Source organism: Mastigoproctus giganteus, chromosome 12 (assembly GCF_048544385.1).
Source record: "Mastigoproctus giganteus isolate SK-2022 chromosome 12, ASM4854438v1, whole genome shotgun sequence".
NCBI classification, from domain to species: domain Eukaryota; kingdom Metazoa; phylum Arthropoda; class Arachnida; order Uropygi; family Thelyphonidae; genus Mastigoproctus; species Mastigoproctus giganteus.
This window is the reverse complement of record NC_143586.1, coordinates 28,840,492-28,860,043: the sequence shown is the minus strand read 5'-3', so window position 1 is coordinate 28,860,043 and position 19,552 is coordinate 28,840,492. Positions and strand designations below refer to the sequence as shown.

The window sequence follows — 19,552 nt, the reverse complement described above, 5'->3', positions numbered from 1 at the left end:
TTCCTTGGTTGGGTTATGCAATTCAAAACAAAAAGATGCTGTTTTCTTATAGAATACACCCTTATAAATAAATTTATTTATAATAAATCAATAACAAATTAATAATACCAATATATAAATAATAACGAGTCAGTTAATGTGTGCTTTGCATCTCAGGCGCGTTAGCAAATAGTAATAATTCATGATTCATAATAAAAAAATTAAAAAAAGAGCAAAAGCAACAAACTTTTATGCGCGAAGAGCAAAAATTTAGTTTCTGCGCATCTACCTATTTCCTATTCATTCCTCCAACCAGCGCACGGCTGGAAGTAGAGTTGTATGTGGGCATATGGACAGACAGACGGACATGGTGAAGACAATAGGCAAATTATGTACATCTGCTAATGCACTTAAATATATACAAAAAAAAAAAAAAAATCTAGCTTCGTCCAATTATTTCAGAACAGATTTGGTTAAACTTAAAAATATGGTGCTTATCCATGGATCTTTGCGACTAGAAGTGATGGGATGTCTAGCTCTGCCCACTGCTTTGCCGTGATTGGCTGCTGATCACTGCAATTTTGCGTTAGAGTGAATGCCATTCTGTGAGTAGAGCCGGCAGGAATACGCTGGACAGGAATGAACCAGGCAAACCTGGACATCGTTTGTAGTAGAAGTTTTTTTAATTGGTTTTCATCTTCGACTAGTGAAAAAAAAAAAAAAAGGTTAGCTTAGTTCGGCTACCAAATTGGGACAGATTCATGAGAAAACTGATGCCGTAATTTAGTGTATGGCACTAGTGAAAACAGGTTAGGTTAGTTTACGCCACCAATTCGGGACGGAATTCGCTTGAATCCGTCCCGAATTGGTGGCATAAACCAACCTAACTTTCATTTCGGCAACGCCAGATGCCATCACTTCTAGTCGGAAAGATCCATGTTCTAAAGATTAACTACGGATTTTTCTTCCTGTTTTTCTTTTAGGTGCATCAGTAACTTGGGCCATATTGCTGTGCTGTTTGCTGGACGAAAACCCGAGTTTCCAGGAGGAAAAAAAGCCATGCTTTTCTCGACTAACTCAGTCCCGTTGCGAAAAGGTACCATAAAAATTCCTCACATCATTGACGAGATTTGAACTCAGGTGAAAAAACCTGGTGTGGGGTATAAGTAGTAGTATGGTTTCAGGGGCATCGGCGACTAAAGCCATATTACTCCATTTATACTATCTGGGTTCAAATTCCGTCATGGACGGGACTCGAACCCAGGTCTATCCACCCGGTGTGGGGAGAATAGCGATTCTACCAACTATGCTTCCTACGAGGGGCCTGGGTGGGGAAGACGATGATTATATCAACTATGCTACCCACAAGGGCTTTCTTCCAGGGATCCAGCACTTAACGTCTAGGCAGAATTACTGATTTATTACTCTGGAACTTGCCCTGAACTTCAATAATGAAGAACATAACATTTTTATTGATCTTCATGATGGCCATTTGTTTCAATCTCTTCAAACCAGGAATGTTTCCAGGTTTTCATTCTGTTTCTGCTACTTTCGTAAAATTGTTTTTATCTGTCCAATCTAAGAAAGTGATTGTAATCCACGCAGGGGCGTTCCTAGGGTTTGTGGCACCGGGTGCCAATTGAAATTTGGAGCTCCCTTTAAAATTTTCTTCATATGTGTATGTAAATTTCAGGTTTTCAGGTGCCCCTTGAACGTTTGCGCCCGGCTTGCCTCTGCCACGTGACCAATAAATACGATTGTGATTTTGTCCAAATGATTGGATGTAAATTTGTGTGACTTTGTAGTCGCGTCTGTGTATAAGAGAACATTTTCTTTAATAAAAAAAAAATTATTATTTGCCATTTTGTTTCAACACAGAGGATTAAAAGAAAAATATTAGAATCTTATACATCTTGATGTTCTTCAGTTTTAAATTTTCAATAGATAATAACATGTACTTTATTTAACTATTCCATTTACAACGCTGTGCCAGGTGTTTTTTTGGATTGAAGCTAAATAACTCAAAGATTCCCTTGGGATTTTAAAAGTCTGAAATCGTTTCTTCCTTCGTGGATACTTGGCGAACGCAACAAGAACGCTAAGACTTTTTCGTGCATGGCGATGTTTTGACAGTTAACGCTCTCTGTCTATTGTTATCTCAAGATTGCCATGGATCAGACACGGCAAACGAGTTCGTAAATCATTAAACCAATATTTTGCGCACGAGCCAACACCCGCTTTAGCGTCGTTCGTGACTTATGACTATCACCTGGAGGATTTTAGTGATGGATGAATTTCGCAGTGAAATAAAACAGATAACACTCTCTTAGGTGTTCTGGGAATATAACTTATATATATTCAGAGAAACAGATACGGAATAGTTCATTCTATGAACAGAGGGAGGATGAGGAGATATGTGAAAAGATGGGTTAAATGCATTTCCTTGGCATTGTGTTTAGGGAAAATGTTGCTGTAAAAGTTAGAAAGTCGAATACTGAAAAGATTATTTTTGTATCATGTGAAAGAAGTAAAGAAAAAATTATTACTGAAAAAAAAATATCACATTTCTACCACAGCACTGCACGAGTATTTTATTAGGACCGATGAGGACCTGTAAGTCGAAAGGAAAGAACTGTACCAACTTCAAAGGTGGGTTAATCGTCGGTGCGCGTCTATACGTTCTAGGGAACAAAGGACAGTTACTTATACTGGGTGTTCCAAGATGGCTATCATTTGATTATTTCCATGAAATTCAGAAGGAAAAAAAAAATGCCGATAGCGACGGACACGACCGCAAGTATGAAGATGAAGTGATATACAATGCCTTTAATGCTGGGACTTTGCAACTCATTAAGATAAGATCCTGTGGTCTGTTCGTACTGGAGTAGAGCATGTTTTCATGCTCTACTCCAGTACTTGGTAATCTAGTCTGATTGATTTATCCAGACGATTATATGACTGGTCACCACGTCAGCTGTGTATGTGAATGGCTCGAGAGACAAGATGGGGACCACACATTTTTTCCCAAGACCTGCACAAATCAGATCACTATGTAATTGATCATTTGTGGGATGATGTGGAAAGATGTCTTCATGAACCCTTGAAATTCAAACACAATTCATTTACGAAAGCGATATATTTACGTTTAACTACCAGGAAACAACTCCTTTGTGGGGGGAGAAGGTTAACGGAGACATGGTGGAGTCAACATAGATTGGCTGCTTTAGAATTTTCGGCGAAGCAACGATGTACCAGTATATTTGAGCTTGAAGATTTTATTTATTCTACAGTCATTTTGCCTATTTTGAGAGGTCAAAAACCCAGGTTTAGGAGAGAAACGGGGGAAAATTATGCAATCATTTCCCGAGACCGACTAACTCGGCGATGTGTGAAAACAAACTCGTAAAAGTTTTATTTTATTTAGTCAAGAACAAACAAAGGTGGTTCCATCCCTGAACAGTCATTCGGTGTATATTCTGGCAACACAATACTGAAACAAAACAGAACTACTGAAATTTAGAAATGATTTTTCTTTTTTCGCTATCTGAAAAAACAAAATAAATTCAGCAATCGGAATTAATTTTGGTCTAAAAATAAATTCAGATGATTTCAATTCTGTAACTGTTCATACATCAATTCTCACTATTTCACAAAGTAATGCAGAGGCAGAGGAGTAAAAGCCCATCACGACCGTGCAATACGAATACACAAACAGCTCCACACAACACAGCTCCTGCTTTATGGCTCACACAGCATTATGCATCTTGAATCTACTGTGATTCAAATGATGGTGCAAGATCAATCCTCCATCCTACACCAGTACAAGATCAAAGGTAATCGTTCCGACGGAAAATATTTCTTAACTTCGCCTGGTTCCGAGAATCGAACCCATGCCTATTCCACACAGTATGGAAAGCAGCGACAATATCCACCTTATCACCTGTGAGGGTCAAAGTCAATATCATGTTTCTAAAAAAATTACGTTTCTTTTAAGTGGATACTGTCAGATCTAAGGGGTAAAAACTACAGCGACTTGAAACTTTTGCAATATCTTCTAGTATCAGATTGCTTGATGTCACTCGTCATAAAAAAATGGAGATCGATATATTTGACCACTGATCAAAAACTCGGGATTTTTTGTCCAGCAAAACAGGCAAACCGATCAGAGAGCAACCACAATTTGCAAACCCGAACACACTGCAGGCATAGTAACGAGAAGAAAAAGTCCCACCGAAAGCAAAAAAGTGAACTGCACCGCGGTTGAAAAGCAAACGAAGTGAGTCCAAAGTTCAAAGTGGTAAGGCATGACTAAGTCAATTTAGCGATGGATCATCACAACGGGATATGCAGATTATGCTGCATGACATCACCCAGAGTCTGCATAAATGAAAAAGGTTAAATAAAAACGTATGGTATAAGGAAGATATATTAAAAATATTGTTGTTGCAGCCAATTCTAAAATGGAGACTCAAAGTATGAAACGTGATTTATGTTAACAGATGAAAAATTCGAGGAAGTAGGGGGAATAAAATACTAAAATAAATTACAGTCCGTAATTTAATTAGAGTTCATATTTTAAATATGTTATTGGGAAAAACAGTCCAGGAAAAAAAAGGGTAGCTGGAATAAAGGTTCAGGAAAAAAAAGGGCCACGAAATTAATATCAAAATTTTTTGAAGTATCGTTATTTCCCTTTTCGGTCTGTTACCCAAGGTTCCTTCGAGAATATGGTATTTGTAAACTACACTGATAAAATTAGTAGTACTTATATACCAAGACAAGGCCCTCGTGGGTAGTCTGGTTGGTAGAATCGCCGTCTTCACCACACGAGTGGAAAGGAGCCGGGTTCTAGTCCCGTCGACGACTAGAGGAATTTTTATGGGTCTTTTTCATAAAGTGGCTGAGTTAATCGGTTTCAGGCGAGGTAGCATGGTGTTTCCTCCCGGAAACTCGAGTTTTTCGTCCAGCAGACAGAAAATCCCCTTAAGCGCTTATTCAGAAATCGGAAAAGTGAAAATGCTTGTAATTTTATTTCATATACAGTATTTTCAACGTGTTCAAGGTTTTATCAGTGAGTCGTTTTTCCACGTCTTTCTTTTCTTATAATCCTTGAAATATAATCATTGAAATGATTTTCATTTTCACACAGGTTAAGAGCATTTCGTAACTCATTTCTGAAAAGCTATTTTTCAGTTTAACCACCTCTTACTTAGATATTTATTCTAGCAACCAAAGCCGGACTAAGGTATTTCCGCGCCCCGGGCAGAATGGTTTTTCGGCGCCCTCTTACTAAGGATATATATATTTCTTCTGTGTTTGGCGCCCCTTAAAGAATGGCGCCCCAGGCAATGTCCTGCTAGCCCGTGCCTTAATCCGGCACTGCTAGCGACCTTAGAAGCTTTTTGGTTCCATTAACGTCTTATAAAGAGTGTAGTAAATATGCCCCAAAAAGGGGCATATTTACTACACTATGGAAGGGGAAAAGTGCAGTTTCCAGGGCCCCGTGGGGGGGGTCTAAATTGGCAGAAAAAATGTCCCATTGAAAATGAACCCTAACCATATATTTTTGAAGTGGCCCACGAATTCCTGATTAGGCTCTGTCTAAAGCGATCCAAATTCTGAAAATCAGAAAGTACAAGATCAGAACTGTGTGGCAGATGTAGTTTCTCCAATTTCAACTCTTTTTGAATGAATACTTTTCTTGAGTCCTGTGAAACAGGAGTCAAGAAAAGTATTCATTCAAAACCTGCCAAAAACAGTCTCCTTCTGCAAAACTATTCTTTCTGTGATGCAATACAAATTGTAATGCAGCACAGTCTCCATAGTATCGTGAGCGTTAAGCCAATATATCAGTTGTCCTATGCCATCATCATCCCCACGTCATGAAAACTTGTTCGAACTCTGGACAGGTTTTTGTGACATGTTTTTACGAATGGCTGTGTAGAACATGAAGAATAATATGGCGTTTAGATAAAAATAAATAACGATTATTGGGAAGACGCCAACTGGTTATTATTTTCGTAAAACTCTAAGTTGTTTACGAAGACAAACTATAGATTATACATAAATCCTCCCACAGCACGCATGCAAAAACGAAGCTTGGCACAGAACAAGGTTAAATATAATAGTAAGATCACGTTCGGTACTATTGGTTGAATAAGGTTCATCGCCCAGACCAATTTCCTGTGACAGATGTCTGGAATACATTTTAATAGTACGTTACAGGTGGATGACTACGGGTCTTTGAAGACGCACTGCCAGTTATTGTTGAATAAGATGGATGTAAAAAACAAAAATCTAGCTTCTGTCTAAAATGAGGGTTGCAAAACAATGCAAGCAAATCCCGATGCAAGCAAAAAAATTCCTTCAAACTCCACTCACCATCTGAGAGCCGAGCTGGTGACATCCCATAAGAATTTCGTTCATTTTTTTTTATATGTAATTAATCTTGAATTTTATTATTCATTATTAATTTTAAGAACTCGTACAGTTTCTATTAAAATGAATTATGGATAGCCTTATGCGATGTGTATGAAAAAAAGAAATAACTGACGGATTTCTATTGGTCCAATTTTAATGAAATTTGGGTAGATTCAAAAAATCCTTCTATAAGAGGCAAATGTAAATTTCATAAAAATCCATCCACTAAAAGTCGAATTATTACATGCAGACGGACGGACGGACATGGTAAAGACAATGGCGTTTTACGTATATGCTAACGCGCCTAACAGGAATTTTAGGTACTGTAAGAGAGTAATCTTCGGCTTTTATTGTGCAATGAGGTGTGCAAATATGCAAGGAAAATCGTTCACTAATTTTTAGATATAGAGAAAAAAAAATTATACTTCATGGACTGCTTGTGACAAGACCAAGCTTCCAAAGTTTTCAAAAAATCTTTTAATTAAATTAAATATAGGAATTCTGTTGAATATAGGAAATATAGGAATTTAGCTGAGCAACTCTCAGCTAAAGTAGATACTTGCCTATGATTTCTATTATGTATGTATTTATTTTTTAAATTAATTAATTTATTTTTATTTTTGTATTTATTTTTTATTTTGAATTTGCAATTTTTTCTACAGATTAGCTTAATCTGATACCAAGAAAATCTGTACTTGTACAGAAGTTTTTCGTATTCTTATTCGTATTTGTATTCTTAAATTTAACAATAAATAATAAAATTATATTAATAATAAAAATTCACGTTCCTTCTTTAAAATTATACTTATAACAAGAATGTGAAAAATGCGGTATATATCAAAACTTTTTCCAGAGTTTCACAACTGGAGGAGAAATGCGCTTCCATCATGTATTTCGCATGAGTGGTTCAGTATGCGAAACAGCATTTATGAAAGAGGAGGAGGAGTTTTGTCTATTTAAAATTAGAAGAGTCACTGTCATTTTAATAATGATATCTTATAAAAGTGCGTATTCTTAAAGGTACTGTTCATAATCGGTATATAAATTTATCTGAAATGAGACAGCAGAATTAGGACGGTAGCCCAGTTGGTACGATCGCTGTCCCTTCCCCCCCAACACCGGCTAGAAGAGAACTGAGTTCAAGTCTCATCGACGACGTGAGGAATTTTTATGGGCCTTTTTCACAACGTGGCTTATTTAGTCGGTCTCAGGAGAGAATAGCATAGTTTTTTTTCTTCCGGAAACTCCGGTTTTTCATCCAGCAAACAGAAAATTGACCTCAAAACACACGCAATTTACAGATAGTATATACGGAGCAATATGACTTTAGTCACTAATGTTCCTACAACAACCTTCCTTCTATCCACTATTTATCGTAATTTTGTTTAAAAAAAATAATATTTGCAAAATTCATGCTTTTAAAGGGTTTCGAAGTAGATCATGAAGATCATAAACGATCCAGTCAAGATATAATCTAAAGAACGGAACATTTATAAGACAACAAAGTTTGACACAATTTATCATCAATATCAGATAAGTTAACTCTCCAAGGAAGAACAATACCGCCAAGTTCATTTACCGATTATCACTTCCCTCCAGCAGTGTCGGGAATTGTGTACAGGAAGCGTTCCAGCTTCCTCGAAAGGAAAAGGAGGAGTTGACTTTTCTGTAGTAATTCAACAAATAACTGCAGTTCCTTTTATATAAAAGCATAAGCGGGCAAAGCACTACAAATCAAAGAAATATTGCATTAGAACCGGCTTATAATAATTTAAATATTACCTTAACATAGCATTTAACTTGATCTACTTCAAAATTGAGTGTGTTCTGTGGCAGATTTGCTACTTCTTGACGAAAATCCAGAGTTTCCGGGAGAAAAAACCATGCTATCCTCGCCTGAGACTGACTAGCTCAGCCACGTTGTGAACAAGACCCATAAAAATTCTTCACGTCATGACGGGATTCGGACTCAGATGTTTTCTATCCAGTTGGGAGAGGACGGTGATTATACCAATTGTGCTACCCACGAGATCAAATTTCGTCTTTTCTGCTTCATATTTAGTTTGGAGAAGAGAGAAAAAAAAATCACACATGGGTCAAAAATCCTTGGCTGGAGAATGCGGTATATGTGTGAGGGATAAAAAAAAGAAATCCATTTTCAAATAGCTGGTGGCCTTCTTTCCCCCGGACTTTTCTCTCGATTAGAGGCCCCACCCGTCAAAAAAAAAAAAAAAAAAAAAAAACCGAACCTCGTGTTTTTTTTTTTAGTGTGTGTGGGGGGGGGGGCAAGTTTTGTCAATACCACTGAGACAATTGAAATTTCGTTTCGGGGTCATAGACATACAGCTATGTTTCACCACCCTTCTTTTCGGCTTATGGCGAAATTTTAAATGCTGAACCTTTCAATCATCATCCGACAATATTGGAACAAATTTTGCCGATACTCCATCATGCTAAAGTTTTTGGTAAAATTTGCCTAACATGAAACAAAGAATATTCCAAGTTCTTCGGCAATTATTCGGATGGTTAATTGCCAGTCAGCACATTCTCGTGAGTAGCACAGTTGGTAGATTCGCCGTCCTCCCCCACACTGAGTGGAAAAGACCAGAGTTCGTGAAAAAGGCCTTTTGTGGGCCTTTTTCACAACGTGGATAAGTTAGTCGGTCTCTGGAGAGAGTAGCACGGTTTTTCTCTCGAAACGTCAGCCAATCAGAACGGTTTTTTTCCCACACTTTAGCCACAATTTCAGCACGGTTTGAAGCTGAACGAAGGTCAACTCGAATGTTGGTTACCAAAAAATTTTCTCCCGTTTTGGAAAGGTTCATCCACTGATACAGGGCAGTCTTGCTTAAAGAAACATCATGAAACGTAGGTCTTAACATCTGGAGGATTTCCGCTTCAATTATCACTTCCTTGATGCACGCACACACACGCACACATTATTCCACTTTCACATCTATTATGACTGGGACAGAACTTCAAGACTCGCCTGAACTCCAGACGTTTCCCAAAACTCTGTATTGATATGCCTAATATTAATCGAAAATATAATGTCATTTTATTTGATTGATCTTATACACACAATGTATAAAACATATCGTTATGTACACTGCCCTATCATTAATATCTGGACACTTACCTTTAGACAAAAAAAGAGTTTTTATTGTGTCATCTAATATTTTGTGCTGAAACCTTTTACTTTTATGACGGCCTTCGATCATCGCGGCATACTCTCAACCAGCTTTTTATAAATGTCAGGTGACATATTCCTCCACTCGGCCTTTAAACGCAGCCACCAGTTCGACCTCGTTCTTTGGGCGATCTCGACGTGTACGTGCCCGACGATCCAATACATCCCAAAGATGCTCGATATGGTTCAAATCACAACTATGGACTAGCCAATCCAACTTTTCCACAACCGTGTCCTCAAACCACTCTGTTACGACCCGAGCAGTATGGCATGGCACGTTGTCTTGCTGACACAGGTATGGGCCTTCCTCGAAGTATTATCATAAGGTTGGAAGTACATAATTGTCGAGGTTATCCTGGTATTGCACAGAATTCATGGTTTTGTCGATAACGACTAATGGGCCCAAGCCAAACCATGAAAGGAGCCCCATACCATGACACTGCCTCCACCAAACTTCATTGTTAGGAGTATATAATCAGGAAGGAACTGTTCCCCTGGCATTCGCCACACCCAGGAACGGCCATCAGACTGGTAGAGTGCGAACCTCGACTCTTCTGTCCATATGACTGTTTTCCGCTGCTCTTACAGTCCAGGATTCCCGCTCTTTACACCATGTTAATCGGCGTCTAGCATTTATTGAGGTGATCAATTCTGTTGAACGTGTCATCTTGCATGCTCACTTTTGCAATTGTCTGTTCGAAGCCCAGTGTGCATATTTATAGCAGGTTCTGTGACGTGTTGCATGGATAGGATCTGTTTCCCCATCCATAGAGGGGTATCCGGATATTAATGGTAGGGCAGCGTATATAACGTGAAATATTCATGTTATATACATGAAAGGGCACTGACATGGTAAAGAAACTATCCACCATTTCCAAACAGCTAATGACATTTTCTCTTAACTTTTAAAAATAAACCGCATTCTTTAAACAGTAATATGTACGAGCCTATGTCAGTATACAGTACAGAAAGTACTGTACATCAGTGACACACTAGTACAGTACAGTACGCCTCTACAATACAGAAAGCTGCACACTTCATATTCTCTTCACCTACTATTCATCTCTCTGTTACTTTTTGCGACCCATATGCCGTAAATCGACCTTGCAATAAGGCAGTAGTGGCCAAAGTACTTTCCTCCTTGCTGTTGCGGTCTTTTGATCCGCTATAAACCTTTTCAAGAGCAGTTATAGATTCGTATTAAAAACATTAATACTTCCTGTTGGAATCAACACCTCAATTATTTCATCGAGTAAGAGGCGCGGTACTGGTGTAATGGGTGGACGCTCATGGAGATAAGTAGTCGAAGATTTTGCAGCTTTTCCGCTGACGGAAGACTCTTTGTTAGTTCGAAAATTTATATTTGTACCTCTTAATAGATATTATCTCCCTCTTTATGTCCTCCTTAATATCTTGTTTTTCTTCAGTATTTCAATTATAATTCTGATTAATCCCGAGAACTGAAGAGAGGCCTTTCAATGAAACGAGCAAAGAAAGAATCAGCAACATAAACCTTAGTAACCAAATCACGACGGCTGTTCAATAAAAAATGATCTTTTAATTTTTTTTCCCAACGTATTTTTATTAATTATCAATATTTTGATTGTCCTTTTCAAAGTATTCTCCATTTGATGAAATGCACTTACTCCAACGTTTCCACCATCATAAAAAACGTGGAAGCCATTTTCTGACATGCGTTCAAGAATCGTCTCCGAGGTCTTTACAACTTCTTCGACTGGAAACGTTTTCCTCGCAGCTGATTCTTTTAACTCTGGAAATTAAAAAAAATTGCAGAGTGCAAGGCCAGGACTGTAGCGCGAATGAGGAACGCATTTGACATTAATACTGGCTAAGTACTCGATGACAGTATGAGCAGTATGAGGTCCCCCATCGTCATGATGTAGAATCCATGCACTTGCGGTCGTTCGCAACGAATGTGATCCTGCTAAGTGTGCAGTAGAGTTCTATATTAAGGTCCCATAACAGTCGTACGACGTGGCACAATATGCTAGTAAACCATTCGTTGAATATCAAAAAAAGAGATGACCATACCCTTTCCTGGAGAAGCCACAACTTTTGCTTTTTTCGGTGTTGGCGATGACGTTGACTTCCAAACAGAGCTTTGTTGCTTACTTTCTTGGTTGAAATGATAAATCCATGCTCCACCTGCTGTTATCACCTTGTGAAGAACCTCACTATCTTCAGTAACTATCGTTTCAGCTCCTGACAAACCTCCATGCGAACTTGCTGTTGCTCAGGTGTGAGTAGTCTTGGAACTCAGTGTGCATAAACACGTGTTATATGCAAATGGTCATTGGGAGAATACCGTGCATGCCTCCTACTGATATTCTCAAAATCTCTGCCAGTTGCCTTACTGTTATACGACTATCTTCTCTCAGGACAGACGATTTTTGTGATTGAATCATATCCATCTTTAAATATTCTAAACCACCTACGAGCTGTGCTATATGGAAGCTTAGATTCACCATGGACTGCAGTCCATGTTTTCTTGAGAAGGAAACAAAATTTGAGAGTAGCATACTGTTCCTCGCGTGCCGCATCCATTGTTATGTGCCAGAACACCAAGGGCATATCCTGATGACGAATCAACTGCGCAGTTGCTATGTGATGCAGCTTGGTTTAATCTTAAATTCCGCAGCTCAGCTAGAAATCGTAAGCAGTACGGTTGTTCATGAAAAACTAGGGTCATTCTTTATTGAACAGCTCTCGTAATTCCATGTAGATCCACCAAGAGGTGGATTTACATGGAATAAGAATCCATGACTACTCACACCTGAGCAGCAGCAAGTTCGCATGGAGGTTTTTCAGGAGCTGAAACGAGTGGTTACTGAAGATCTACATGTAAAGTAAACAAAGTAAGGCAACGTTGTTTTACATAGTTGCGAATAACGACACCTTCCTTCACCCCCTGTGGAAATCCTATTTAAGCTATCATTAACCAACCTTTATCCAAAAATCATCCTTCCAACTATTGCGCAGATAATGTCATATCATATCCCCATTGTCCGGCGAATACAATTTCAAAGCAATACTGCGCCTTTTAAATTTCTAACTAGGTGTTAGTTTGGTAATGCACTACGGAAGAACGAATGTACCGAACCATTCAGCAATACTGGTAACGTGGCAGGAAGCACTATCCTTGCTGGAACACACCTCTGTCATCCGGAAAGACAATCGCCATAATTTTATTTTACATTTTCTTATATTGAAGCCATTTCATTCACGGATTTGAATGAGCTAAAATGAAGACCAACTGTAAAATTGTTATGAAAAATTAATGGAACCGTTGCACTAGCATTGGACTTTATTGCTCTTCTAGTGTCACCAGCAATGGATACACTTAGACATTATCCTTAACAAACCACCAGGGAAAAAAAAAAAAATTCCCTCAGTGAGGCCACTCCATAGACCATTCATGCCAAATGCATCGATTAAGAAGTGTGGTGGAGCTTCGGTTAATTAGTAAAACAGACTTCGAATGTCCTGCAGCTATGGCATTCGCTAACATTGTTTCATGTTGAGATAAGCAATTCCTCTTTTTATCGATTCTACAAAGAACGATCTGTAAACGTTTCCTTCTGATATTGCTGCAAATCTTGGGACTGTCCCTTTCATTATTAAGTTAGCTGTTGAGAGTTTTCACTCTCCTATCTTCAAATTGTACCGATTCACTACTCTCGACTGATGAAATAGCTCGTCACTCAAGATCAACTTTTTCGTAATCATCATGCCAGTTTCGAGGTACTCTGAATAAGTCGTATCATTTCACTTTGTCTTTGAGTTTCAGTTGGTGCACAATCTGCAACGATATACAAAGGGATGAAGGTGCTTCTAATAACTGGCCAAATAGTTCTTTTGGGTATATTAAGCTGTCCACTGCACCCTGCCCAAAAAAAAAAAAAAAAATAAAATAAAAATAAATTTAAAAAAAAAAAAAAATATATATATATATTGTCTAATGTTTTCAACAGGTTCTTCCCAACAGTCCCAATAGGGAAAGTTTGCCCCTAGTTCTATCTTTAAAAACAACTGTCTTCAAAACCGCGCGTATCAACCAATAATGATGCTTGCTTGTTGGATCCGTTTCATCAGAATTCCGAAAATGTTCTGCTGTCACGATTGACTGCAACACACAAAAAATGCTTTCTCAGATCTGTCTGCTGTTTCATGACACTATGGAATGTAGCTCTACCTAGTGGTAGGAATGCATAGTACGGCTGCAACTCAGGGGCTAAAAACTTTCTGAGTTGGTTTTTTATAACTGATATACACATTACATTTCCAAAAAGTACGCGAACACCCAATTCTTTCAAAGAGCCTGTTATTGATAACGCTATGGAAGAAGAAGAAGATTTATTAACTTTGTCCAGCCTTAACCTCAATTTCACACTGCATTCTGATCGGTAGACTCCGAACCCAGGAGTGCCTGGATACTTTTGACAATATAGTGTATTTCAACTGTGCTTTAAATATGCTCCGAAGAAAAAATGGTTTAAAACTATAAAGATAATTTGGGGACACCCTATATTTCTCATTAATTTTTTCTCCTTGGTTTGAAAATTACGATCTTCAAAGATAAGTTTAAAAATTAAATTTCACTTTGATCGCCAATAGTCAGTTTCAAAATTATGATCTACACTTTACAGTGATCAGTTTCAATGATAAATTTCGCGTTATGATCTTCGATGATCAGTTTCAAAATTATTATCTTTAATTATCAGTTTCAAAATTAAATTTCACGTTATGATCCTTAATGATCAGTTTCAAAACTACAACCATCAATGATCAGTTTCAAAATTGAATTTCATATTATGATCTTCAATATTTAGTTTAAAAATTATGATCTTCAATGAACAGTTTCAAAATTAAATTTCACGTCATGGTCCTAAATGATCAGTTTCAAAATTATGACCTTCAATGATCAGTTTCAAAATTAAATTTCACGTTATGATCCTTAATGATGTTTCAAAATTATGATCTTCAATGATCAGTTTCAAAATTACGACCATCAATGATTAGTTTCAAAATTACAACTATCAATGACCAGTTTCAAAATTACGACCATCAATGATCAGTTTCAAAATTAAATTTAATGTTTTGATCTTCAATGAACAGTTTCAACATAAAATTTCATGTTATGACCTTCAATGTTCAGTTTAAAAATTAAATTTCACGTTATGATCCTTAATGATCAGTTTCAAAATTAAATTTCACGTGATGATCCTTAAGGCGCCACCGTAGCCAGGTGGGCAGGAGCAGCAGTGCGTAGCACACGCTTCTTGATTAGATCGGGGTTCGAGCCCGTGCCCACCAAATACGGAGGATGCGAAAAGGTCAGGGAATGACCACACTGCATGTCCCCGGAGCAATATGGCCTTAGTTGCTAATGCTCCTAAAAACCAAATAACAAACAAACATGATCTTTAATGATCAGTTTCAAAATTAAATTTCACGTTATGATCCTTAATGATCAGTTTCGAAATTATGACCTTCAATGAACAGTTTCAAAATTATGACCTTCAATGAACAGTTTCAAAATTAAATTTAACGTTATGATCTTCGATGAACAGTTCAAAATTATGATCTTCAATGAACAGTTTCAAAATTAAATTACACGTTCATGATACCTCAGGTGAGAGATGTTCCAATCTGAAATCAGTCAGCCGTTACACCAAAGAAGAAATTTAAGTTGCCAGTGATGGATCACTTACTTCACGTCTGTATATGCAGTGTGTTTTAGGAGTGGTTTGTCTGTTTTCAGGGAAGAAAAAGCTTGCACGTAGTAAAACCAACCGAAAAACAAAAATACGAAAATCTGTTCCAGTTGTAACTTTCTTGTTAACGCTTTACAAATTTGGAAGAATTGATGTTCCTAATGATGCTGAACTAAAACAAGGAAAAAAAATACTGCCACTAGAGGATTCGTTAATGGTAATTTAATGACTTGCGCGACCATTAGCGTACACTATGATCGGGTCGATGACAGCGTCATAACTGCAACCTTATTTCGCGTCGCGTGACTGAATATTGTCGTGAATGAGATGCGAAATTTCACAGCCAGCCTACAGTTTCATTAGAGCCACCGGTGACCTCATCGTGAGAGTCATGCCATGCGACAATTGGTTATTTTTAGGTTTCCGCTATTTCAATTACGAATACATTCAACAGAAGGAGTGCAGAAAAGCTCGTGCGATGTTTGTGGAATTTCTATAAAATTCCTGGAACGCGTAAACTAGAGTTCGTTATTGCTGTTTATCTGCAAAAAATATGAAGATTCAGGTAAATCAACAAGCTCCACTCCACAAGCATTGCAAGTTTTAAAACTGTTACAACTCGCCCTTTTATCAAACATAAGTGGAGGGGAGGGTGAAGTGAGCATAATGCACTCGTCCCCATCGATTTAAAAGGCCCCAAATTCCAACAAAGGGGTCCTCCCACAAACCAGACAAGGATTGTGTGGCTCTAGGGCTGTGTAAAAGGGAGTGTGCTGGATGCGACGCACCCTGATCCCGAAGAGAAGGGAGGGCCCCAAAGGCGTTTCTTAAACGGTATAATACAGCTATAACAAAAGAGGTCCCAAAACTGACAAAGAACCTGGGTCCCCGGATATCACTGCACGATCTTGAGTGGTCCTAACTTAACTTTTGCACATGGGCTCTCTGTATTCTAGGATCGACTATGGTGATAGTTCCATCTCGTATGACAGTGGACTACAATGTTAAATAAATACAATGCTATTGCATCATTTTATATCGAGCATAAAAAAACAAACAAACTTTTTTTTTAATCGACGAAGTTACCACAGCTGAAAGAAGAAGAAAATCATGGTAGCTTTCGTAGTGGTCTTGCCATGTTTTTCCTGACACTGACTGCTGAGTCAAAAAGCTCTCAATTTTTGACATAATAAAAAAAAAAAAGTAGTTGTCCTTCATGAAGTACAGTAGGGCGTCGATTATACGAACCGATATAGACAGTTCGGATAATCGAAACATGCCGTTTCGATTATTCGAAGGTTTTCCTTCGAATAATTTTTTTTTTACCAAGGTTTTCCTTATTTATTTATTTTTATCATATCTGTTATTATTTATTACCTTTTCTTGCTAATAATTCCGCCTTGCCCAGAATCCTTTCGTTTTCAGTGTTCTTCAGGGAGTCTCCCAGCACTTTCTTTACGAGATAAACAACAGTTCGACAATCCACGAATCCTTTTCCATCTGGATCAGCTTCCAAAAATGTAAGACGAAGAGCTGCAAAATGAGGGGAGCACATGATCAACTGGAAATGGAATTTTCGCCAACAGAACATTCAAAGAGAAAAAATGGCTAATTGGTCTCAAAAACTCTCTATTTTATTTCACTCGAATCTCAAAATTGGATCGCTAAATAACTTTGAAACAGTTAATAGTAAATATGCTTTAAAAACCTGTCTTTATAAAAATATTCTCCATTCTAACTTGCGTATACCACATAATCTCAGTACAATGCTTTTTATATAAGGAAGCAGACTAGGAAAATATATTGGATTAATACTTTTTAAAGCCATTGTCAGAAGACAGTCCTGTACTGAAGATTCAGATAGTGAAGACTATGTAATTTCTAAGCCATTGCGTCTTAATATTTTATAAAATCTATATACACTCACTGGCCACTTTATTTGGTACTCCTACTTAATAGCGTGTTGGTTCCCCTTTAGTGCTCGGAACAGGCTGGATTCGTCGTGACATAGAATCAAAGGGGTGTTGAAAACGTGTCCAGGGATGTTGGTTGCCTCAATTGCTTGTTGTTGAAAATTTGATGATTGTTGTTGTTGGGTTTTAGGAGCATCGGCGACTAAGGCCATATTGCTCTTGTATATTGTCTGTAAATTGCGTGTGTTCTCAGGTCGATTTTCTGTTCGTTGGATGAAAAACCCGAGTTTCCGGGAGAAAAATCACGCTACCCTCACCCGAGACCGACTAATTCAGCCACGTTGTGAAAAAGACCTATAAAAATTCCTCCCGTCATCGACGGGATTCGAACTCAGGTGTTTTCCACCCGGTGTGGGAGAGGACGGTAATCCTAGCAACTCTGCTAACCACGAGGGCAAATTGGATGGTTGCAGATCTTTCCTCTGAAGAGCTTGTTTCGCTCTCATTCTGCGGGTACTCAGCTGGACAGCAGTCTGTTTACCGGGGTGGCCATCGCTGTAGGCGCAACAATTCTGGAACAAATTCTATACAATAACGATTCAGTGACAAGGTGGTATCAAGGGTCCAACGTGCACTGCTAGCCTGCACTGTTGACATCTGGCCATATATGTCCATGGACTAATGCTGTTTTGCCATATTCTGGCCCTCCCATTAGGCCCACTAATTAAGTAGCTTACGCATTTAATTAGTGGCAAGGAACTATTCTTGCAGCCTGCTGTCCGCAGAATCCACGCGTCCGCGACCTTCAGAATTTTATGTTTGATCCCAACTGAATTGCCCCACTGAATTGCATACATACAGCATCCCGACGTATCTCCACACCTGCTTTATATCGCATGGTACGAACATGATTCCGAAGTAAATCTACTCTTTTCATTTCATGAAGAGTAGATGTACCTAACAAAGTGGCCACTTTGTGTAGAAGGACAAAAGAACATTAGAGGATACCGATCGACAAATAGGGGTTAACGAGTGATATGAAAAAAACTCCCTCTAGAAGACAGTTTCCAATCAAGGTCAAAAATAGTGTGTTGGTTCCCCTTTAAATGTCTGGGGATCCATCTGCAAAGCGATTTCCTAATTATCATTGAATTAAAAGAGACGAGGTGATTGCTCCGTTTCTGAAATGTCAGACTTTGGTAGCGAAGGCGGTAGAACGAAAATAGGGAAAAACGGTTTTAAATGTTTTGATCCAAAGAGAGCTTCAAAAGAAAAAATGACATAAGACATTTAGCAAAGAACAAAGAAAAGTAGATAAAATAAAATTAAAATAATCAACAGGAAAAACTGTAAACATAATATAATTATGATAAATATAACTTATACACACGTGCCGAATGGAATAATTCAGTCCCAAGCGCGACTCTTCAACCAACATTGGGTGACAGCGATAAAACAGAATGAGGCACCTTTGATCTGTAAACTGACCTTATGGATTCTACTTGGAATGGCAAAGTTATGGGGAACGCTGTCATCAACTACAGATTAAGAGAAACCGTCAGGACAAGTAACAGCTGTTACATTCCCTCTATAAATCTCTTTTTCTCGGAATCACCACTGTGCGGTATGCTTTGTAAACTGAACTACTTAAAGCTGATTTTCAGTAGTTGTGATGTTGCGAAAATGCTATGGATAAACTGGGAATAGAGAGAGAGAGAGAGAGAGAGAGAGCGTACAAAGACTTGTGGTCAGAAAAAGCCAGGGCACATATATTTAATTAATAATACCATAATTAATTATTCATTACAGTATAAAATATTCTTGATTGTGTAAAGAATATTTAAAAATAGTTTGTTCAATTAATACTATAATTCTTTGACTAAATATAAATTATTTCAAGTTCGACTATTATTCTGGTAAATTTGTTGCTAAAAGTGGGCAACAAAAAAAAAAAAAAAAAACACGTGATTAACTCACCAGACGACAACTGTATGATCAGCCTAATCTTGGAAAGGTATAATATCGTTTATGAAAATTTTCTTTTCATAATACTACATTAAGAATATTTAAAATAGGCTAAATTCAATTAAACACGATAAATAATCATAAACATAATACACTTACAATTAAATATTATTTGCTTAAAATATAAGTTATTTTCAAGATCGCTATCACTTTTTTGTTCAACACAGAAATAAGCATGACGTAGTTGACAAAGCAAAAATTGTTGTTTTAAATCAAATTGTGTTTTTAAATTACGAAATTTTAGCACCTATAAAAGGAAAGTTACAAAATTTATTTATTGGGTAGAATTA

The 19,552-nt window shown here is 37.7% G+C and overlaps 1 protein-coding gene across 2 annotated transcripts in view; it reads right to left on the bottom strand.

Moving 5' to 3' along the window:
• Positions 1 to 19,552, bottom strand: part of LOC150076824 (neuronal-specific septin-3-like) — a 167,145-nt gene that overhangs the window by 80,444 nt on the left and 67,149 nt on the right. For both annotated transcript variants that reach the window (XM_090386716.1, XM_090386718.1), the window contains one exon: positions 16,702 to 16,857. In XM_090386716.1, the coding sequence (XP_090242842.1) occupies positions 16,702 to 16,857 (156 nt within the window). The remainder of the gene's footprint in view (positions 1 to 16,701; positions 16,858 to 19,552) is intronic.